Source organism: Cucurbita maxima, unplaced genomic scaffold (genome assembly GCF_002738345.1).
Source record: "Cucurbita maxima cultivar Rimu unplaced genomic scaffold, Cmax_1.0 Cma_Scf00010, whole genome shotgun sequence".
In the NCBI taxonomy this organism is placed as follows: domain Eukaryota; kingdom Viridiplantae; phylum Streptophyta; class Magnoliopsida; order Cucurbitales; family Cucurbitaceae; genus Cucurbita; species Cucurbita maxima.
Genome location: NW_019272026.1, coordinates 5541638 through 5565909, shown reverse-complemented (window position 1 = coordinate 5565909; position 24272 = coordinate 5541638). Strand labels below are relative to the sequence as shown.

At 38.2% G+C, this 24272-nt stretch overlaps 3 protein-coding genes and 1 long non-coding RNA gene across 5 annotated transcripts; 1 reads left to right on the top strand and 3 right to left on the bottom strand.

Annotated features, from left to right (window-relative positions):
- Positions 1 to 561: 561 nt before the first annotated feature.
- LOC111485671 lies at positions 562 to 3480 on the bottom strand. The gene is made up of 3 exons (XR_002718698.1): positions 3385 to 3480; positions 3068 to 3126; positions 562 to 1006 (listed from the first exon to the last, which is right to left on the bottom strand). It is a non-coding gene; the product is annotated as an uncharacterized LOC111485671 (long non-coding RNA).
- A 289-nt stretch (positions 3481 to 3769) lies between these two features.
- LOC111485628 lies at positions 3770 to 6263 on the bottom strand. Its single transcript, XM_023132596.1, has 2 exons — positions 5746 to 6263; positions 3770 to 5073 (listed from the first exon to the last, which is right to left on the bottom strand). Exons 1-2 carry the CDS (start codon positions 6208 to 6210, stop codon positions 3934 to 3936), a joined length of 1605 nt encoding a protein of 534 aa, XP_022988364.1. The 5' UTR covers positions 6211 to 6263; the 3' UTR covers positions 3770 to 3933.
- Positions 6264 to 9131: 2868 nt separating this feature from the next.
- On the top strand, positions 9132 to 15320 carry LOC111485604 (zinc finger protein BRUTUS-like At1g74770). The gene is made up of 12 exons (XM_023132560.1): positions 9132 to 9578; positions 10817 to 11035; positions 11123 to 11317; positions 11400 to 11659; positions 11751 to 11982; positions 12127 to 13847; positions 13998 to 14213; positions 14307 to 14444; positions 14547 to 14781; positions 14861 to 14920; positions 15003 to 15074; positions 15178 to 15320. Exons 1-12 carry the CDS (start codon positions 9273 to 9275, stop codon positions 15277 to 15279), a joined length of 3756 nt encoding a protein of 1251 aa, XP_022988328.1. The 5' UTR covers positions 9132 to 9272; the 3' UTR covers positions 15280 to 15320.
- Positions 15321 to 15487: 167 nt separating this feature from the next.
- On the bottom strand, positions 15488 to 23893 carry LOC111485602. Of its 2 annotated transcripts, XM_023132554.1 has the most exons (16): positions 23664 to 23893; positions 20916 to 23543; positions 20717 to 20845; positions 20436 to 20627; positions 20277 to 20329; positions 19814 to 20132; positions 19639 to 19711; positions 19342 to 19539; positions 18607 to 18717; positions 17835 to 18031; positions 17512 to 17727; positions 17100 to 17375; positions 16855 to 17002; positions 16613 to 16746; positions 16268 to 16354; positions 15488 to 16147 (listed from the first exon to the last, which is right to left on the bottom strand). In XM_023132554.1, exons 2-16 carry the CDS (start codon positions 23532 to 23534, stop codon positions 16061 to 16063), a joined length of 4839 nt encoding a protein of 1612 aa, XP_022988322.1. In that variant the 5' UTR covers positions 23535 to 23543; positions 23664 to 23893; the 3' UTR covers positions 15488 to 16060. The 2 variants fall into 2 exon arrangements, with proteins under 2 accessions (XP_022988322.1, XP_022988324.1); XM_023132556.1 differs by having other exon boundaries at positions 18607 to 18699; positions 20916 to 23884.
- Positions 23894 to 24272: the final 379 nt, after the last annotated feature.

Below are 24272 nucleotides of genomic sequence, written 5' to 3'. Positions count from 1 at the left end.
GGGATTTCATCATGAAGAGAAATGAACGCACAATACCCACAGCTTGAATCTGCTTTCAAATCTCATCGTAATCACGAGTTTGGATTGAGTGTACCACCTCAAGTTCATTGATACTAGATATTGCTTTCAGTCTCATGGTTCTAAGGAATGTTTTCAAACCCTTATAAAGAAGGTTTCGTTCCCCTCTCGAACTAATATGGGTCTCACGATTATCATTATCCTCACTAATTTGTTCTAAAATGAAAGGTAATTAAGTAGTCTCTCTTTCATACCCAGAAAAGACCTCAGTTCGACAAGGATTTTGGGGAGTTCATGAAATGCCATTTTTAGGATGAACTGACAAGGCCACCTCTGTTGGCTTCGATCAATCAATGTCGATGAAATTTGGTTTGAACAATCCTCTGCCATCAGAGTTTCACTTTTACATCTTTGCATTTGGTGATAGGAGCTCCTTTATGATGAGTCTCTATTTTTTGTGGCTCAGAGTAATTTTGGCAGTCAATCATTCACTCTTTTCATTTGTCTGTTTGCGGATCATGTATGAACACTGAATGCAATTCGTCCGTAGAAAACAAATAGAATTTGAATGCAACTTTTGTACACTGTTGGTGCAGCAATCATACACCTAAACATTATAAACACATTTTTCTCATAACTTTTCACAGTATCAGGCAATATAGTAGCCAACTATATAAATTCGACGGTAAATCGAGCGAGAGGGAGAAGGGAGAAGCAGGGCTCGAAGAACGAACCGAGCAGCGAACAAAAGTTGAAATTATGAGCCTCCTTTCTCTTGCACTTGGCCAACCCTGAACTCTGTTCTCCATCAAGTGAACGAGAGGCTTTCATGTCCTCCACGAAGCCATGTAAGAGTCATCCATTTTGGCTGGTTCTTGCTTCTCGACAGCATATGTTGTAGGACTGACGGGCGCTGCAGACATTGGCAGAGACAAATTTGATTTTGCTTTCAAAGCAGGAGTCCTCTCGCTTGGACGGATGCCAGGGCCTAAAATCAGAGCAGGAACATGGAACTGGAGATTCAACTACAATGACTTCATTCAAAAGGTGGGAACATAATTGGTTGAATGGATCCTTGCTTGAAAAAGCACATTCAACTATCAAGAAAACCCTCTATGCAACGTGTTTTTAAGGTGCAAAGTGTCACGACCATAGTATGAAGAGAGTAGGTTGTGACCCTCACGCCATGACAAGCAAAGGGGCGTCCCTCAAGAGACGCCCCATCTATTGCAGATTGTGACACGAAGCACAAGGGAGGCAGTCATGTCAAATAATATTCTGCAAAAAGTAGCTTTTACGCATATCAACATGTAAACTTTCATATATATACACACACACACATAAATGATCATCCTGCAGATTAAGTTAATGGATAACTCGTTCCATGAGTTTACCAGAGGATCAATAGCTTAACCACCTCTTTCTCAGTCAAGAATGACATACGAAAATATAAGTTTTAGGAGGCAACCAGATTGGAGTAAAAATGTAACTCTCGCAAACCTCAAGAACAATAGATCAACCACCTTTAACCAATATACCTTGAAGTACATACAACTAAAACCTTCCAGAAAAAAAGGGCCTCATATCAAAAAAGATGAAGATGCACCAAGAATATACTCACCTGAAATCTATCCAGCTTTCAGCAACGGGTCGCTAATCATTTTGAAATTGGGTAACTCCCTAGTATCAAGTTAAATCGTGAATAACTCGACATTTCCGATTACTGGATCCCTCCTCAGAATCCCCACCCCTTGTGGACATCTTAGAAAACTCTACTATGTCTATCCGAATTCTTCCCAGTTTCAAAGAATTCTTGCTCTTCTTTTGAGGTAGTGACCTAACAAGCTTTGTCCATAACAACTCTTGCCAATAATGGGGTGCTCTAGGTGATGCTAAATCTCTTAACAACCTTTGCACCCTCTCATTCGTATTCAGTTTTTTCTCAAGGAAGAGAAGCCAAAGAAAATTTTTAACCTCCTTCGTAATATTCCTCCTCGAATGCATTTTGTTATGAGTTTGGGAAAGACTACAGAAACGTAGAAATACAGAAAAGGAAGACATTTATATCTATAAAGAGAAAATTTTAAATAATAAATCCTCTCTCTATAAAGTTAAAGAGAACTGACTTACAAACAAATTGGCTCAGACGCAACAAAGGTGTAGTCTCTCATACTACAATCGTGTACACGAAAAATTCTATAAACATGATACTCTAGAAGCAAATCAAGCATGATACATTAGACAGCAAATGTCAGTTGCCAAAGTAATTGGCTGATGAATCTACAGATGAGTATGATAGGCATAATTAGATTGCAGGTTGGAAGAACAGGAGGCACTAGTGCTAGAGCTTCAATTGGCAGATTCACACAGGACCCTGCAAAAACTACTGGAAGCAGTGGACCAGTGATGCTGAATCCCACTTGGAAGAAAGCAATGAGACTCAAGTTTTCTCACTTAGTGCATTGAGACTGAGTTCGAGTTTTGTAATGTTCATTATACAACCTACAATACTTCTAAATTTTGCACAAAATTTTCTGTCATACATTTAGACCAACGTAAGGTGGAAAGATGAAATTGTCCACCTAAATTAAACAAAGCAGCTCTCACAAGCCAAATCCTATCCTTTAAGATTCCACATTATCCTGACCCAATTGACTGTACGCATAGTTCAACACATCCATCATTTTCCCCAGAAAAAGAAAATTTAACATGTCCATAAATGGAACAAAATACAAAATTCACAACAGATACAGGATTTTCTGTAGAAATTTCTCCAAGGTAAAATTACTTGCTCGTTTCTTGAACCTTATTGTCCTTCAAGATGTTACTTGAACGTGAATGTGTGTGTGTGTGTGTGTGTGTATTCATGTCAATCTCAGTTTTTACTATCAATGCGATCTAATGTAATAGCGCTTTCATCTCTAAGCCAGACCAAATCACTCCACAAGAAGAACTATAATTCAATCATTTCCTCCTTAAGAATGTTAAATCATTCTTTTCGTACTTGTAATACGAACTTAAATATAGATGATTATGCACATATGCCTACCTCTGCAGGTATGCTAACACATAATATTGTTTGTCCTCCAGAGTTCAAACATAATCGACCTACAACAATCCAAGAAAGGAAGATTAACAGCATATCACCAATACTTAGCTAACAGTGACCAGGAAATAGATAAGATTTGATGGGGCCTGCTACTATAATGGCACCGAATATAGTATTTACGTGTACCACCAAATATTTCAGGTGCAATTGTTGGCAATAGTGACCACTAATTAGGGCTGAATGCCCAAATTACGTATTCAAGATAAATAAATTACCCATAATCATGCTAATTGAATTTCAAACTCGGGAAGATTTACCTTCCCACTATAACTCGGGAAATTCCGAACGCCAGTGACAACGTTAGCCGTGTTGAAAAGCTCTGAGCATGAGCAGCCACCAACGTGAAAAGGCACATAGCGAGACCCGGCGGCCGAAGGAAGACCCCAGCAACGGAAGACTAGGTTAGAAAGTAGCCCAAGAAGCACTGAATTACACCGGCCAAGTGAACAAACCACGGCCCACGACGACCATCATTAACGGTGGCATAGTAGTAGATGGAGAAGGTGTAAAGTGACCTACTGGTGCATTCAATCCATACGCTAGCTACTGTTGATACCCATTAGATGTTTCAGCTGGAAGTCTCCGATTCTAAATTTAATATAAATGTGGTTATTATAGCATTAAAAGTTAAAAAAATTAAGATTTTTTACTCAATTTATGGGTAAAAACATTATTTTGTGGGGTCAATAAATTATAAAATAAGATACAATATTGTAAAAGCTTAGACAAAATACACCGCAAATTTCCTTCCATAATTCTATAAAAATCTATAAGCAATCTTGTGATCCTCATTCTCTCTGGTAACTTCAACTGAGACGTTCGGCTCTACTTTGCAAAGCGTAAAATCTCCTGGTTCGTAAGAAGAGAGCAGCAGCTACCAGAAATCCCACGAAAGCCACGACGGCCATGACTAGAAAAGACACCGCAAAACAGTGTGTGCCAGAGCAGGACCCATCTTCTCCGGCACCTTCCCTGTCGTAGATGTAACCGATCACTTTAACAGAAAAAACGTACGACCCCAAAGGGCTGGCTGTGGCTATGGCGTTGAAAATAGTTCCCATATGCTCTAACCCAAATATGTCCGAAGTAACTGAGGGCATGAGCGACCACTGTGAGCCGTAGCATATGCCAACAAGAGTTGAACCCACGTAAAGATTTCCAGAGAAACTTGAGGCGATCACTAGGTGCCCACCGCTCATTATGAGTAGAGTGATTGCCATTAACAATGGCCTGGCATAGCCGTATGAGTGGAGAAGATAATCAGAGGCGTAACCAGCTCCAAAACGTCCCAGAAAGTTCCATATACTCCATAAGGAAACAAATGTCTTCGTCTCTGTTACTGTGTAGCCAAGAGACTGGCCAAGCTGTGTCATGTTGTTTATTGTGGCCAATCCAGAACCCATTCCGCACACCATGGCTGTAAACAACAGCCAGAAGTTTATAGTGCATAAAGCATCCAAGACATTCATGGCTTGAGGGGTGCTAGAGCTTGCAACAGCCATTATCTGGCGCTCGTCCCTGGGCAACTCGTGATACTCAACAAGATCCTCTGTGTCCACTGACTTAGATTTGTTAAGAACATGGGGTTTTTCAGTCCTTTTTAAGTCCTCCCTCCGAGCATTAATGGCGATTCCAAGAGGAGCAGAAAGAAGAATTAGGAGTATGGAGAATGTGAAGGAACGAGTCGATGATGAAAGGGAGAAAGTGTTGTCCAAAATGATGACAGCCATTAGGTAAAAAGCAACTATCACGGCATGTGCAGACAATGAGTTCAAATGCTTCCTCTCGTTTCTGGACTCTGTTCTGTCAATTCTGATAAACCACATGAACATGATGGAAAGAAGTGTGGGCAAAACCGCCAGCAAGAGGAGAAAATTGCTTGGTTCTCCATTGCAAACCGTATTATAAACTTGGATTACCAGTGCTCCACTTAGACCAAGATATCCCTATCCAACAAAAAGCGCACACATTCAAGATACAAAATGTGAGATCCCAATAGCAGATGCGTTTTAAAAATTTTGAGGGAAAATTCGAAAGGAAAGTCCAAAAAAGACAATATCTTTTAGCGGTGGACTTGAAATATTACAAATAGTATCAGAGCCAGACACCGAGCAATGTGCCGGCAAGGAGACTAAATTCCGAAGAGGTAGACATGAGGTTGTGTGCTAGTGAGAACGCTGGGTCTCGAAGAGGTGGATTGTGAGATCCTATATGAGGATATATGAGGAGGCTAAATCTCGAAGGGGGTAGACATGAAACTGAGTGCCAATAAGGACGCTAGTTCCCGAAGGGGTGGATTGTGAGATTACATGTGAGGAGACTAAATGGGACTAAGTGCTAGTGAGGACGCTAATTCCGGAAGGGGTGGATTGTGAGATCATTATTAGTTGGAGAGGAGAATAAAACATTGTGTTACAAATGGTATTAGAGCGAGACACCGGAATAAACATGAGGTTGTGTGCTAGCGAAGACTTGGATCAGAGAACTTTATAAGGGAAACAGTACAAAACGAATGGTTCCAAGTAATTATCAGCATAAATTGGAAAGTAGATACTCTACGGTATTGAATAATACGATAAGGGTAAGAAGGATTTAGAACTAAGGGTTTGAGTTGGTACCTTCATGATGCCCACAATCGTGCCGCTATAGTGCTTGAAATTGTGCACGCCAGTTACCACATTCGCCGTACTGAAAAACGTTTGCGCATGTGAAGCCAGCAACATGAAGAAGCACATCACTGGAACCGACGGCCGATCGATCAGTCCGGAGACAGCGGCCCACATAAAAATATATCCGAGGAAGCACTGAATCGCTCCCGCCGCGTACACCATCCATGGCCCAACGAAGGGTCGGCGGGGGATGGGGGAAGTGACGGCGGAGCAAAGAAAGCCAGAAATGATGCCGGCGTTGGTGCCGATGTCCTTGAAAACGGAAACGGTGCCAAGGGTGGATTGGTCGTAGCCCTGTGAGGACTTGAGAGCCGACGAGTAGATGCTGAAGGTGGCAGCACCGCAGCTGCATTGGATCCAAATCGCAAACGCCGTTGCAATCCATTTACTGGCCATAAACCCCGAAGCTTCCATCTCCGGCGGTGGGTTCTTCTTCTGGTTCTCGTTCTTCGTTGTAAAGTAGAAGCATTTCAGTGTTGTAGACGGTATACGTGTTCACCAAAGACATGAGGTCAGGAATTGATTTGATCGTGTGGCTCATGTTTGGTCTTTTTTTAATTTTAATTTTCATTTTTTGGTATGACTTTTGTCGGAAAATTTCCCATATTCTTGGAGGATAAGTCTTGAGTCGGAGTATGACATTTGTCTTCATTTGTCAGGCCCAGTTATCACAGTTGAGCCCAAGTAGAGGCGAAAACGGGCTTGGACATACAAATGGGTTCGACCCGGTGGGCCAGTAGCCCCATCTAATCAGTAATTAATTAAAACATTAAAAATTATATTTGATTCTGTTATAAAAAATTATTAAAAGAATTATATTTTATTTTAATTAAAGAATAAAACGCGAGGAGAGCACGCTTTAGAGAAGTAACATGATTAAATGTAAGCAAAAAACGGGATTATAGAAATGAAAATGGGAGGCGAGGCACGTGGAGGCACGAGCAAAGCACGTATGAGGCCACCCCGACACACGCAATCAGATCTGGACAAAGACTGACGTGGCCCCACCACACGTGATGACAAGGTACGGACGGCATGAACATAGCCCTTTTTAGTTTTCCTCCGACATTTTTTTGTTTATTCTAATTATTTTTGTAAATCAATTACCTTAAAGAAAGTCTACGTCCATAACAAACCCCAAATGATTGACAACATGTACTCCACGCGCTTCTCTCGCACGTGGTTTTCCACACTTTCAAAATTAGATGTCTCATTAATTAGATTAATTTATTTTTTAAAGCATTAAATCAGTGATTAATTGAACATTGAATAATTGGCTACATTTGTTACTTAAATAATAAAGCAGTGCCCGAAGAGAACTCCCGTTCAAATTTATATATTTTTCGTAATATTTAAATCATAAATTTTTCTAAAAATATAATATTTTGTTCACCTTAAATTTATTATTGTCTAAATATTAGAAATAGAAAGAAAAAACTTATATAAATTTAAGTTCGACTTTAAATGGGTAAAAAAAGAGTTTATAAACTAAAAACTATAGGTTAAAAAAAAAATTAAAAGTGGTTGTTATAATTTGGACTAAATTCAATTAGTTGTCATTTAATTTATTTTAATAAGAATTTAATTTCCTAAAATTACATTATAATTTAGAAATACAATTATGCATTATTGCAAACCATATTATATATGAGTTATAAAATTTTAAGCCCTTGACCAAGATCTATGATGCCAATAGTCCGGGTATAGCATGGGGAAGCTGAAAGGGCAAAGAGGGACAATTTTTTTATTAATATTTATTTTTTTAACAAAAAACATAAATAAAAAGAGTCAAAGTTTACTTTTTAATCTGACGTCTATATTGTTAGCATTTTAAATTTGATAAAGAAAATTTATGACCCAAAATAAATATGAGGTGAGATTTTAAAGAATAAAAGCGTAATTGACCCGATAAAAATTTGAATGAAAAATGTAAATATATAATAAAACATATGAAAAGTTTTGAAATATAAAAATTAATTTAAATTTAAAACGCTGTTCAGATTCAAATATAATGTAAAATGATAATTTATTTGATATGAGTTTCCTTCCATTCGTTTTGTATATATATTCCAAAGCTTGAAGCATACGGTTTGGTTATAAAGGAATTAATAAAGGTATTAATGAATAATTAGTTAAGAATTTTTTTTTAAATTAAGCTTTTGTGAATTTCTTTTGTTTTATTTAAAATATTTTCAAAATGGAAACAAAATTTAAAGACTAAATTGACTTTGACTTTAAATATTTATTTAAGAAATTTGAAACTCATATAAAATAAATTGGGAACAAAATATAATTTTTTTTTTTTAAACTAAAGATAAAATTACATCAAACGGGAGGCACCAACAATTTGTTCCGCTGGGCCATTTTAAATAGAATTGGTATGTATTATTTTTAAAGAAATGTTTGGCTATTATTATATACTTTATAATTGGAGTTGTTTTGTTATTAAATAATATAGTAGGTGCGTCTAATTAATCCTTAAATATATATTTCAACTAAAATATTAGATAGTTTTAACCCGAATTTCCACATTTACCCGAATTTCTCACAAAAAAAAAAAAAAAATTATTGGAATTGAATTCGCGTAATAGATATTAAAAATAATTCATTTCAAATATGATTTATTTTATAGTAAAAACATAAAACATTATAATAATAAGCTTAAATTCTGTGATGAAAGTATAGTTTGTTAGACGAACACGACTCTCCACAATGGTATGATATTGAAAAACCCATGATCATTCCCTAAATTAGCCGATGTGGGACTTTCATCATCCAACACCTCCCCTCGAACAAAGCACGCCTCCCCTTAATCGAGGCTCGACTCCTTTGGAGTCTCAGTCATTTTTTACTGCCTTCGTACCTTCGAGGAGGCTTGACTCCCTTTGGAGTCCTTTGTTCGACATTTAAGGATTTGCCAATCTATTGGCACGGCTAAGTTTAGGGCATGGCTCTGATACCATGTTACACGAACACGACTCTCCACAATGGTATGATATTGTCCACTTTGAGCATAAGCTCTCATGGCTTTGCTTTGGGCTTCCCAAAAGGCCTCATACCAATGGAGTTAGTATTTCTCACTTATAAACCTATGATCATTCCCTAAATTAGCGGGTGTGGGACTTTTATCATCCAACATAGTTAAATGAACATTTCTAAAATGTGTAGTTGGTGCGAAAGGAAAAGGAATCGGCGGTTGGCCCGTTGGGCGTTAGGTACAACGTCTCCATCACTCACTTTCCGTGGGCAACCAATCCATTTTCGAACCGATCAAGCCTCCAATTAAAAAACCTAAAAAACTCGCATTAAAAAAAATTTTAGTTCCACTGCACAGAGAGAGAAGACTTTGGGAGGAGATTCCTTCATAAACCTCCACCATTCCCCCCTTCCCTCCTTCCGGATGCCAAATCTCTCTTCCTCTTCTTTCATGGGCGTCGGATTCACCCTCCGACCTACTGGACCTTTATCCTCCTTGTATGGACGGCGCCACCGCCGCCTCTCTTGATCGCTCCTCCCACGCAAATCAATATCATGAAACGCCGGAAACGCCGGAGGATTTCTACTCCGATTCCGGACTCTCACATGTTCCGCTGGCCCAGGCTCCGGTTCTAGTGCTTATTAAATTCCACACAGCGCTGCGATCAGAGCTTGCGGATTTACGGCGCGTGACATTGGCCGCGGCGGAGAGTGGCTGTTATGGCTGCGAGTTCGTGTCGGAATTGATTCGGAGAGTTGAGTTTCTGAAACTTGCTTATAAGTATCATTGCGCCGCCGAGGATGAGGTAAGGGTTTCCATCTATTACTTATACGTATCGTTTGGTTACTCGTAAAAACTGCGATCCAAAATTTGCGTTATGTTTTGTATTTCATTTCTTCTGGATTCGCCACTTTGACTTTCATCGTTTTTAGGCGTTGCTCTAAAAACTTATCAGACGTGATTTTTTTTTTTTTTTTTTTTTTTTTTTTTTTTTTTTTTTTTTTTTTTTTTTTTAAGTATAGTCCACGTAATTATTTTGATAAATATGTTGCAATTAATTGAATAACATATTAATTAATTTAAGTTTGAATATGTGAGTTAATATGATAATGTGGACATACAATGGAGCCACGTCGGAAAAATGTAGCGAGGTGGAGGAAGATTAAGGCGATAAAATAATAATAAACATCAAATGATTTAATAATTTTAAATTTAGTTGATAGTTAAAAACTAAAATAGTTGGTAATCTATGCGCCAATACTCCTCCAAATATTAATTCTACAAATTTTTATATACTTATTTAAAATACAAATCAAATTACCTTTTTGTCCCATAACCATTCAATTCTTTTTTTCAAGAATAAACCTCATTATTAATAAGAAAATTATAATTAGGCCAACAATCTATAATATACTAAATTTGAACTAGACTTTTTTTTAATATCTTGAAAATAATATTTTCCACACTTTTTAAAATTCTTTAATCCATCTAATTCTTTAATTTCTTATCTCCTTTTTAAAATTATTTTCGAATTTGAAGTTAAAATTTGAAAGTTAAATTTTTTTTTAAAAATGGTTTATTTTTTAAATAAAAAATTTAGCTAAAAATGTAAATGTTTGAGAGAAAATCATTTTCAAATAGAAAATAAAAAATGAAATCATTATTAAATAGTCCCTTAATATTTTGACTTCGTTTCTTTAGAGTAATATAATGTTACAATAATTTATATATATTTCCATTGTTTTTTCAAAAAAAAATATAAATAGCGATATAAACCCTAAACCCTAAGAATTATTAAATTATGATTAACCATTTTTACTTTTATAATTGGGATAAGTTTTCCAGGAAAAAAAAAATTAAAAGAGGAAAAAATATAAGACAACTATAAACAATGGTATGATATTGTTCACTTTGAATATAAGCAACAACTTACTTTCAGCTCCCAAAAAATCTCGTATTCTCTAATTATAAACCATAATTATTCCATAGATCAATGTGACTTTCATCAACATCAAATAATGTTATAATACGATTAAATGGCAGGTTGTATTCCCAGCTCTTGATCTACACACAAAAAATGTAATCTCCACGTATTCTCTCGAGCATGAAAGCTTAGATGGCCTCTTCACCTCCATTTCTGAACACTGTGAAGAAATCAATGCAGAAAACAAAGATATCTCCAAGCCATTTCAGGAACTGGTTTTCTGTTTGGGCACAATTCAAACCACCATTTGCCAGCATATGATCAAAGAAGAACAACAGGTTTTTTTAGTTCCTCTTCCTTTTATGTTCATCTACTTAATTTAATGTAGTCGGCGTTCATCGATATATACGACCGTCCATTTCCAGGTTTTTCCATTGCTGATGAAACAGTTCTCTGCAAGAGAACAGGCGTCACTTGTGTGGCAATTCATTTGCAGTGTGCCGATGATACTATTGGAGGAGCTTCTGCCATGGATGATGTCTTTTCTTCCATCGGAGCAACAATCAGAAGTCGTAATCTGCCTAAGAGATGTAGTGCCGAACGAGAAACTTCTGCAAGAGGTAGCCTGCGAACTGCCTAGGTTTTCCATGTCGCTGCTACCGAAAGCATCAGTAATAACAAACCTAATCTTTCTTTGTGAAGGTGATAATGTCTTGGCTTGGCAACAGTGAGGCGCCTTGTAGAGATGTAGAAGCAGAAGGTATGAAGGTGCATTCATCTCAGGACAGTGGACAGAGCCCCGTCGATAGCCTCCACATCTGGCATGGTGCCATTATGAAGGATCTGAAGGAAGTTCTAAAATGTCTGTTCCAACTCAAGAGCTGCACTTCAACAGCTCTTTCTAATCTTGATTCCTTGGTTGTCCAAATAAGGTTCCTGGCTGATGTAATTCTTTTTTATCGGTAACTAAAACTTCCCTTCGAACACTCAATACTCAATCAGATTCAGCCCTAGAAATTTTGTGTGTTTCTTATGAGGATTTCTGGTTCACAGAAAGGCAATGGAGAAATTCTTTCGTCCAGTGTTCAATCAATATTCGGACGCATACCTAATCTCCTCCGACCAGGCATTTCTTAGTGATAGTCATATTGAAGCCTTACAACGGTTGCTGCAGCACGGTGCCCAAGACACTATACCTTTGAGCAACTTTTTGGAAAAATTGTGCTGGGACATGGAGTCGTTTGTTGTCCGAGTTAGCAAACAGTTCACGTTTCAAGAAACGAAGGTATGAACTCTGCGTTCGTCAGTTTTTTGACTTTACTGAGATAATGAACAACATTGATCAATGGCATCCCCTCAGTTTTGATTCAAAAACGAATAACCTGCAGGCCTTTTAATTGCCGTTTGACTCTTAATAGCTATTTGTCAGGTGCTTCCAGTGATTAGAAGGAGCTGCAGCCATAAAACACAGCAACAGCTTCTGTATATGAGCCTCCGCACCTTGCCACTTGGGCTCTTGAAGTGTATTGTTAGTTGGTTTTCAACTCACTTATCTGAGGAAGAAATGAGATCTGTACTTCACACCAAATCGAAGGGAGATCTTCGGGTCAACAATGCGCTTGTTGCCCTCTTACATGAGTGGTTACGAATTGGCTACTCGGGCAAAACTTCGGTCGAACAATTTGGACAAGAATTGCAGAAAATTTTTCAAACCAGAAGCTATTTGTTGCATGGACAGGTGGAACAAACGAAGGGAGTTGTTGGAACTTTATCCTTGAGCTCAAATGTTCAATCTTATAAGGGCTCAAACTCTGAGGAAATTGGATTACTTTCCAACAACAAGAACAAGGGTTTCATGTCACATTCTTCGCCTGATGGTTCTTGCACTGCTTCAGTGTATGGAACATCTTATTCTAGTGGAATCAATCTGCAGATACATTTTCCAGGAACAGTGAAGGTGCCATGTCCTTACACTAAGCATCTTTATGAGGAACGCCCACATTCTGCTTTTAATCAGCCAAAACCAATAGACCTCATTTTCTTCTTCCACAAAGCTCTCAAGAAAGAATTGGATTACTTTGTTCTCGGTTCGGCTAAGATGGTTGAAAATGTTGGGATCTTGACAGAGTTTATCAGGCGGTTCCAATTGGTAAAATATTTATACCAAATCCATACGGATGCTGAGGACCAGATTGCTTTTCCAGCATTGGAGAAGAAGGGAAAGTTCCAAAATATTAGCTACTCCTACTCCATTGATCATAAACTTGAAGTACACCAATTCAGTACAATATCCCTCATTCTTAATGAAATGTCTGAATTGCACGCTTCGATTTTTTATGGCAATACTGATAGGAAAATGTTTGGTCACCGGCAGCTCTGCCTGGAACTCCATGATATGTGCAAATCTCTGCACAAGTCGCTCTCTGACCACGTTGATCGTGAAGAAATTGAGCTTTGGCCCTTGTTCAGAGAATTCTTCTCAATCGAAGAGCAAGAAAAGCTTATTGGAGCAATATTTGGCAGAACAAAAGCTGAAATATTGCAAGATATGATACCTTGGCAAATGGCATATTTAACACCTTCTGATCAACATGACATGATGTCTATGTTCCACAAGGTAACAAGGAATACAATGTTCAATGAATGGTTAAGAGAGTGGTGGGAAGGTTATGACCATGAGAGGGTGACAGCTGAGGTGACGACTACTACTCCCTCACTGACTTCAGATCCCTTGGAAATCATCTCAAAATATCTTTCCACGGAAGTAACTGATGAATGTGAAGGAAATGTTTTTGGAAAACCCATCACCTCAGAACAGAATGAAGGTCAATGGCATGCAACCGATGTCGAGAAGACGGTAATATTCAACTTGAATGATGAAACAAAAGATTTTGATGGCAGCCAACGTAACAGAACATTTGAAGAATGCACAAAACTTGTTTCTCATGGGGATGTTGATAGGGATGCTGATGTTATAACAGAACATATGATCGATACAGAACGACCTGAAGAACATGAGAAATCAATCCAACATGACCACCTTCTTACAATTAGTCAAGAAGATCTGGAAGCAGCAATAAGAAGGGTCTCGAGAGACTCATCCTTAGACCCCAAAACTAAATCCTATATGATACAGAATTTGCTAATGAGGTTGGTAAGAAGTGCTCGTTCAATTTCGATTAGTGGTTGGCAGGAGAGTACCCCCTTCCCCTCCCATGGTCTCTATTTACAATAAGCTTTTGTGCTTTCTACCTGCTGATGAAATTTGACTCAAAGTTCAATATTTTGATACCATCTCAGCCGTTGGAATGCCAAGCACCATACCCAATTAGAGACAAACGTTACAACGGAAAGCCAAGGATTTGCAGGTCAGTATCCATCCTATAAGGATTCTTTGAAGAAAGAATTTGGTTGCAAACATTACAAAAGAAACTGCAAGCTTCTAGCTCCATGTTGCAACCAACTACACACATGCATACATTGTCATGATGAGACAACCGATCACTCGTTGGATAGGTAATTAAATGACCTGCATGATCTCGGTTTGCTTCTTATATCTTTAGTTAGTTAAAGAGGTCCTTACACTATCATTTTGACATTCATCTATAGAAAATCCATCACAAAGATGATGTGCATGAACTGCTTGGTAGTTCAGCCTATTGGCAAGACATGTTCAACTGTCTCTTGTGGCAATTTGTCAATGGGAAAATATTTCTGCAAGATCTGCAAACTATTTGACGATTCTAGGTATGTTTATCTTAATGACGTGATTCATGTGATTATCTTTTCTCCTTTCTAGCTGTCTAATTAGGCATTGGATCATTAAAGCTTTGAGTTTTTGTTGAATAGAGATATCTACCATTGTCCATACTGCAACCTGTGCCGAGTGGGAAAGGGATTGGGGATTGACTACTTCCATTGCATGAACTGCAATGCCTGCATGTCCCGTGCACTCTCAGTTCATGTATGCAGAGAGAAGTGCCTTGAAGACAACTGCCCTATTTGCCACGAATACATCTTCACTTCCACCCTTCCAGTCAAGTCCCTCCCATGTGGCCATTTGATGCATTCAGCATGTTTTCAGGTACCCTCTCTGTCTCTCAAAAGCTTTGCACAGGATGAAACACTCGATGAATTTACTAATAACCTTCTGTTGTCCATAGGAATACACCTACACACATTATACCTGTCCTATCTGTAGCAAGTCACTGGGAGACATGCAGGTTGGTTACATCCTATGGCTTAGAAATGATTGTAAATGGCCGTCTGTTTGGTTATGTAACTTAATTACCATTTGTCATGCAGGTGTACTTTGAGATGCTGGATGCATTGTTGGCTGAAGAGAAAATTCCAGATGAGTATTCTGGGAAAACTCAGGTTCGTCTTTAATTAATAATTGATAAGAATGCATTGTTTCACCATTTGAAGCCTTTTGAACGTTTAGCCAAAATGTGGACTGATACATAGATGAAATTGGCAGGTCATACTGTGCAATGACTGTGAGAAGCGTGGAATAGCAGCATTCCACTGGTTGTACCATAAATGTCCCTTCTGCGGTTCATATAATACCAGGGTATTGTAATTCTACTTGATTTTGAATAATCGATCGATTCTTTCCAAGCACATTGTAGAAGGATGAGCTTGTCTGGAGTGAAACATAAATAAATTAAATGGGAAATAATACACGGCATGCTTGTCGTGTGCAAACCATCCATCCATGGTTTGCAAATTTTTGAACCACAAAACCAAAAGCTTATATATTATATCTCAATGAAAATGCTTTTACGTTATTAAATAAAACTATCCATGCATTGACAGACTCTATTTTTCAGCAACTTGAAATAATCCAGAATAAAGAACCTGAAGATTGGTTCATATTCATCGCCAAAATCTGGATTACAAAATATTTGAGTGACAATAGCTGGAGGCCTGAGCGCATTTAATTGGAACTATACAACATCTAAGACACCTCTCAAGTAAGATATAACAAGAGATCACCCCATTTAATATCGTTCCTTATTTAAAGGATCAAAGCCAAAAAGGAATTCCAGGGGCAGATCTTCCCATTAGGCTCTCCAATCATCTGGCTCCCCCTCAATTTAGAAGAAATCTATCATACTTACAATATTTTTTCTCCTCGAGGGCCAGATCTTCCCAAAAAATTCGTCGATTGTATCAGAAAACTCAAAGATCTATGCTATGACCCGATCAAAATTTTCTTCACAAACCAATATTTATACGTACTGTCTGAATTCTGTGGATGTACATGGCAAGTCTTCTCTAAAACGACTCCTTGCCAAGACAGAAATCAAATGTAAACCACTTTCCACCAGTACGGCTAAGGAGAAAGTTCCAAAACATCGCTAATTTACAGCTTCAAAGAAAAGAACCTGAGGTTGCAAGTGTCCTTTTTCGCACATGGTAAGAACATCAGGCCAGCCGCCAATTACCTTAGCATGAGCACAGTTAATGTCATATGAGAAAAAAGATGGAAAAAGAAAAAGCAACCCCCCCCCCCCCACACACACCACCCAAAAAAGAAAAAGAGGCAGAGGAAAGTCAGAACTTACCTTAACAGTTTTATCATCGTACATTATCCAGCATTTCTTGTCGTGACTGTAGGCAAAACAATGATAGTGTTGACCATAATAGCAAACCTACAAAATCCACGGTGATCGTGTCATGCATAATAGTAAGAAACCCAGGTGATCGTGTCATGCATAATAGTAAGAAACCCAGGTGATCGTGTCTATGAATGCCCAGGAATATTCAAAACCCCAGGTCGACATGTTTTAAATATCAATGACTATGAGGTAACCTCAAATTCCACGGGTCATGATGAATAAGAAATTAACACTACATTCCCATGAAAATTCGCCAAACCACTCAAAGAATGAAGAAAGAAGAGTACATACCACTGATACTAAATTATGGGTAATATTTGGATCTAGACCCCGATAAAGAACACTGATATCTACTTCAGTATTCAGAGCAGCTAATGTCGCTGTGATGTCATCAGCACTCTCACAAGTGTTCTGCCAACCCAAGACTACAATAAAAAATTTGCATACAAGTAAAACATCATGAATAGTAGATCAAGGGTAACGGGCAGGAGGAAGTAGGGTGGTAGGAGTCGGATAAAAATTATATAAATCACCTGTTGTGAACACGTGTGGTGCTGCAGAGAGAAATCGATGAATGTAATTGAGCTTTCCGCAGCCACCAACATCCAAATCACAAGCTAGCTGATGATTCATTTCAACAACATTCAGAAGTTCATCAAAGGAGCTTTCTGTACACATAACCTGGATAGTGAAGAAAATTGAATAAGAGAAACAATATAAAAGAACACCGTTCCAAAATGAATGATCGTCAACGCTAGGGAAAGGCAGATTCTGTTACCTTCATTGTTCGAAGGGCATGGGCATTTATATTGTGAAAGAAGGAAGTGTACTTCAGATGTCTAGATTCCAGGCCACAACTATAGCAATTCATTCGTTCAAAAATGTCCATACCAAAGATGGAATGAACCAAACAAGTGTCACTTGCACAGTCCCACGACCCCATGCAATTGCTTTCCACTGATTCTGTATCAGAAACACTCGAACTACGAGTCAACGACTTGTGTAGGCAATCAAAAATGACTGCTAGCACTTCAGAGGCATCATTCATCTGGCCCTGAACAACCGACAAAAATTAGTTGTAGATTTTCTCATAAACACTACAAAAAATCAAGTAGAGAGTAATAGAGCTTTCTTTCTTTCTTTCTTTTTAAAAGATGTAGGCGTCAAAAACCAGGGGTATGCAAAAATACCTCTTGGAAGAAATTACTATCAGGACAAAAATTGCTCAGAGCTATTCTCAAAGAAGTGGGGGCGACTGCTTCTCTTCTAGCATCTGCAGATGCCGTGCTCAAGGCAGCAAGGATTTCATATAATGCACAAAGAACACAAGGATCCCCAACATGAACATGTTCAGTCGTAGATCTTCTCAGGAACTCTTCTCGAAACCGTCTTAAATGCCATAAGGACTGAGCTCACGTAGAACATGACAACCTTTTAGACTGCATAGGCAGAAAAAGGAACAAAGATCTAGCAAAGTGAAGTGATATATAATCTTCTTCTGTCATTCACTCACCTGAATAATCACATTCAGAAAGCAATTATATTCACCAACTTCATTTTTAAGTCCTGTACCAAATACATCTTCTTCCTGCACATTCTCTACGTTGAGTTCATTTGATGGAAGATCATTACCATCTACTTCACCACAGCTGATCGATGGTGTACTGGAACTTGTAATCAAGGGCAATTCCTGCTGTTCTTGAAATGCATCTGAGCAAACATTAAAAATATAGTCAGATAATATTGCAGTTACCATACAAAAAAGGAAACAGAAACAAGAGCCCATAAATGCAGGAAATCTCTAGAAATCTAATCATTCATCCAGATCAAACCAGATTAAAGATTAAAAATGAAAAGGTTACAATACTTTATATGGCTTTCTTTAGTTATTAAAAAATTATATTGCAACATTTTGAGACAAACACATCCTGAATCCAAAGAACTCAGTATAACCACGAGACGGGGACTAAACACTTACAGAGTCTAAAATTAAAATAAGAAATAAATAATAAAAAAATTAATTAACCAGGGTTCCAACTAATCAAGCATATTAGAGAGACAACGGAACTCTAGTACATAAAAATAAAAATAAAAATAAAAATAAATAAAAAAATAAAAAAGGAGCAAATCTATACAGATAAAGATTGTCAAAAAAAGGTATCCCATAAAAAAAAAAATTGTGCCTTTTTTAATAGTTTCCTGCCAAATACAGATTAACCAAATTAAAATCATAAGCGTGCAACCAAAAGTGGGAAAAAAAAAAAAAGACATGAAGGGAACCTAACCAAGGCTCTGGCGTACAGCCTTCTTAAGGTCAGCTTGAAATCTTTCCTCATCATCCTCCGCATGTTGTTGTCCCAAAGTCTTTGTGCCATTTTCTTCAGAGAGTGGATTAACTGATTGAATCAGGGTACAAGATAATGCTAGTCCAGTCTAAACAAAAAGATGATGAACAGCGGTTTCATGCCGCAGATTTGCACAGGAATGCAATTGATCGAGTACAAATGGCAAAATTTAATGTTTAATAGTTTCAATATCTTCAATAAGTGAGCAAGAGAATACAAATTTGCACAAACATATCATGCAAGGAGAAATTGACTACAGACCTGAAAAAAGGAATTTTTTATTTTTTCAATGCAATTTAATTTGGGACAGAAAAAACTACTTTCAATTGGAATCCTATATCTTTCATACCAAACTAAACCTCAAGAGGAATAACCCATATCTTTCTTTCCAAATTAGTACTTAAGGGAAATAACCTACACCTTTCGTTCCAAATAGACCTTAAGGGGAAAAAGTCCAGGAGAAAACAGAACATTAGAACTTGTGGCATTTGATCAATGAAAATTCATCAGTTATGAAAATGGATTTTGATTATTAACGGTTTATGCTTCCACGCCCAGCATTATTCGCATGAATCATTTAAAAGAGATAAAACCCAGGACATCCATCATTCACAAACCCCATTTATCAATGCGGAGAAAATAAATAGTGAATTTCAACATAGAATATGCACTCACCACTATCTACTACGAGATTGTCATGATCTCTGACTTGCTCATTCAATTGGTTGTCAAAGGCTACATTATCATTATAAGATTGTGAAGGCTGATTTCCATCAACTCGTTTGATTGCAACCTTGTGTCGTCTACCTTTCCTCCCCTTCTTCCTATCAGAAGGCGGTGGGGTATTCTCTACAATTCCTGCATTGTATGAACCTGCTAAAGAAAAAGAGAATGATGAACTCAACACTAAAAGCCACAGCATCTTGCTGCCAAGTAACTTTCCATCAATGTATACCACTAACTTATAATCACCTGAAACAGCATTTGGCATTGCAGGAAAATTCCTAGACAAGCCGGGAATCGATTCACTTTCTGCCAATTGATCCTAAAATAGCCGGGAATGTTGGATACATGTTAGAACTAGGGAGTTCCATAATTCACTAAAATAACCAAGAAGGAAAACAATGACGAAGAAAATAACATTTACCACAACAGTGGGTTTAAAATGCTCTTCAGCACCCTCAACACTGGGGACGAGTTCAATGGGATTATCATGTTCTGCCAGAGCAACTTTGTCCTCTAGATTTGTCTGGGCAGATTTCTTTTGTAGTTCAGCCAGAAGCTTTTGTTTAGCCTCATTCTCAACCCGTCTTTGATACTCCAGAGCCTCTTCTAACCTTCTTTCATCTGCTTCCAGCTCAATTTTGCGTCTAAGCCCTTCCTCCTGTAGTCTTAAAGCATCAGAGTTCTCAAAAGCAGCAACGTCTACCTTTGCCACATCACCATCAGGTGAAACTTGAACGGGACTGCAACAAGTTATTGACCAAACCATCCACCAATAACAGAAAATTAGCTAGAAGATTTCAGACGTTCATGATTTTATAATAAAACAAATGCCTAAAAGTGATTAATAGGTCCCAGAGAGTGGGGAAGTCAACAGTAATACTTACACTCCATCGACAGCCCCATCATGAAGCACATTCTGCTCAGGACCACTGACCACCTGCAGAATTAAAATTATTAAACTATCATTATCACCAGGAACAACTAAGTTACAAAAACAACAAAATCGTGAACCTAAACTTCTAATGGTAAAATGACAAAACAACCTTAGAGTCCTTGGATTTCCTAAACTCCTTGCTCCTTTTCTTTTCCTTTGGCTTTTCATGTGCATGTCTCGAATTATCACTTCCTCCTTTGATACCTTTTTCTGAATCCAGTGCCAGTTCAGCTAAAAATGCCTCTCTTGCAGCATCAGACTTCTTCGTAGCATCTTTTTCAGCCAAATCTTCTAAATATGCCTGAATATTATAATTTGATATTTGAATCCATCATTTAGTCCCAAAAGGCTCAAGGAATATTAGTTAACATTAACCTAATTGACACAGACCCTCAAGTATGAGTTCACAAGAGGCAACAATATTGATTGATAATCATGTGCTGAAACAGGCTCGAGCTTAAGTTCCATCTGTTGCATTCCAGAAACATTCCGCATGATACGTGCATCGATTTTGCTAACCTGCATGATCAAATAAAATGAGCAAACAGCAAATACCTATATGTAAAGCAACCATAATTGATAATCATACCTCAATAGATAATTGTTCTTTCTGTCTCTTTATTGCAATTTCTATACAAGTATCAACTTGATGCAAATAACCCTTAGCCCTCCAATTTTCATCTTCACCAGATTCCAGATCACATGACTGAGAAGGCACATTGGCAACAGTTTCCTCATATCCAAATTGATTAACCTTCAGAGCTTCAGCTTCTTTCAAAATATTAGTTACAACATCTAACTCAAACCTACTGCCGATATACATCACATTATTCTCAGTCTCAAGAAGCTCCTCTCTTCGCTTCCTCAGGACTGACACATAACTCTTGGGGATAAATTCAGCCGTAGCTTCCTCCTTCTTGCTCTCCTCAAAGAATAGATCCTCTACTGACTGCAACGCTTCCTCATAGTTCAAATGCTCACATTTTCTCTCACAAAGGTTCTGCAGAAGGTAAAATTCCTTCTCAAGCATTTGAAAAATTTCCAATTGTTGTTTTGTCTTTTCTTCCTTTGTTTTTGTCCATGATGCTACCTGTTCCCCATTAGAGGGATCTGCATATATCCAAGATAGGAAAGAATCGACATCAGAAAGAACCTCATTTGCAGTAGCATCTTTAACAGTTGCAGCAGGCATATGATCTGTGGCTGCAACCTGATCATTGGCATGAGGGATATCAGACGACAGAAAACACTCGTTTAGGAGGAGAAGTGACGCATCTCCATTGAGAACAACTTTCTCTTTGACATCAACAGCTTGTTTATCACTCTCTGGATCTTCAACTTGACCAGTACTTTTATCAGAGTATCTACCAATACCACAAGACTGAGATAATTCTTGCAAGAACTTGAGGATTTTTCCAAGCTGAGAAGCGCCCAGAAAGCAAATGCATAGAGGTGTTTGGTCCAGACCCCGCTTTAGAAAATGAGATCCAGAAACAATGCCCTGTAACTCATCCATTGCAAATTGTATCACCTTGTTTAGATGGCTTGCAGCAAGGCATTTATGTCCAATGAGTAACTCAAATACCGCATGAATTTTTTCAAGAAGCCTAGTTCGCTCAGAGTCATCAGATACTGGAAAACTATCAGATAATGCAAATCCGCTGTTGCTAATTTTTTCATAAAGCTTGAATTCATTTAAACCATGCCCATGATTATGCTTCTCTGGAGATGAATCACATGCATCTTTGAGAGACTCTTCACATTCTGAGTGATGCTGTAAGCCGATATCCTTAACCAACTCCGAGTCATTGCATTTTGTTTGACCTATGAGTATTTTAGCTGCAGCTGAAACATCAAATGGTTTCCAAGAGCAATTAAGAAGCATTTGACTCCAATCATTGTCAACATTCTGTGGCATGATAGATTGCATTTTCGGCAAAAGGTTACCCATGTGCTCTTGAAGCACATGATGCATATGGGATTCCGGATACACAAATTTCTCATCACATTTGCAACACACCAAAAAATTCCATGTTTTATTGGCATCATAAAAGGACACAGCTTCTGAAATAACTTCATTTGCCAAGGTATCCTTTGAAGAACTAAAATGAGTCTTAAGATCACTTATCTTGATCTTAAGCAACTCTTTCTTTGATTCTGTACTCTTGGAATTCCAAAAAGAATAAACCCAATCCCTACTTTCACGTGAAGAGCCATGTTTCCGCACATTGGCGTGTTTTCGCCGCTCACCAACTTTTGTACTAGACCCTGAAGATGAATCCAGGGTCCGATCAGCTTTACCTCCTTCGTTTTGCATTTGAGGCGACTCAAACTTCTGTTGCAACAGCCTTGCAGCAGCAACACGGACTTCAATCTCCTTCCTTCGCTCCTCAGGCGTTTTCGTTGCCTTCTTGATTTCATTTGCCCTCTTAGCCTGAACCAACGTTGCCTCCATTGGGTCCTCGGTCACTTTTCTAATCGGAATCAACCTAAATTTCTCCTCCCCATTACCCAAGTTCTTCATCCAAGATGATATCGAGTATATGTTTGATTTTTGAACTAAATGCCTCAATTCAGTCTGAACGTGTGTAATTCGCGCTTCTGGAGTAGGTATTTTCTGATCCTTTTCATCCTGCAAGCTTTCTTTAGCGGGATCGATTGGATTTTCAATGCCAAGGGCCCGCTCACACTCTTGCACCACCTCCTCGTACTCCCTAGCATCATTTGCACCCTCGTAAAGCAAATTTGCATAAAAATGGGAAAACTCAATCGAGTTTGGTGAGAGCTCGACTGCTTTACGAGCAGACTCAATCGCATTCTTCAAATGCCGCTGCTTCGTATTCACGTCCTCAATAACCGATGCTAGTTTGACACAAATAGTACCTTGAACCCGATGAATCAATGCAGAGTGAACAGAGTTATTAATCTTGGAGTTCAACTCCTTCATAAGCCTGAGTGCCTTAGAGTGGTTCCCGCGCCGAAGCACGTTAAGAGCCCGCTCGCATTCGAGTTTAATTGTGGAATAAGAGAAGCCATCCGATTCATTGACAGACACCGACTCGATCCTACTTTGGTTGTTACTACTTGCCTTATCAGGTATTGAACTCTTGTCGGCGGCGTTTGGTAAACTCGGAGCATCAACGGCGACTCCACGAACCGACGGAGATTGTTTAGAACGCGGATCAATGTTTTTCTTCTTGCGCCCCATCAAGAACCTCTATAGTGATCCAATGGACATGCATATAGAAAAGTTTACACATGCGTCTACCGATACATCAAGAATAACAAGAATGAGCAAAGACACCAAGAATAACAAGAATGAGTAAAAGAAACTAACTCGTAGATTGAAGGTAGAAGAAGATGTAGGAAGGGGACACAGTCGTACACGTACAGATTCCGGTGGCGGGTAATGCAGAAAGATTGCCGTCACCGGAGAAGAAGATGGATCGTCAAAGAAATCAAAAGGCGCAAAATGGATTAGGCGGGGAATCAAGTAGAGTGGTCTGTGTGTTTTTGTGGACGCACAGACACATACCCATCGAAGAGGGAGAGAGTAAAGAAAACAATTGCATCGAAAGTGGACTACGGCGGAGAAACGTATTTATTTGCACTCTTTGGGGATTCTGATTAAGATTAAAACTCATAATTATGACTTAATTAGTCTTAAACCACAAGTAAATTATTTATAATTATTCTAAAAAAATTATTATATGCATTATTTTCAGCCAAAATTATGACCACTTCTGTCATTGCCGTCGCTCACTGTTTATTTAAGCATATTTAATTATATAAATATTTTCATTTTACCTGAAAATATGAGATTTATTAGCATAATTTAATTAATAGAAAATATATTTTGTTTCCCCCCCCCCCCCCNCCCCCCCCCCCCTAAATTGATAAAATAACCTGTAGAAAAAAAAAGTAAATAGTTAAGAATTTCATAATT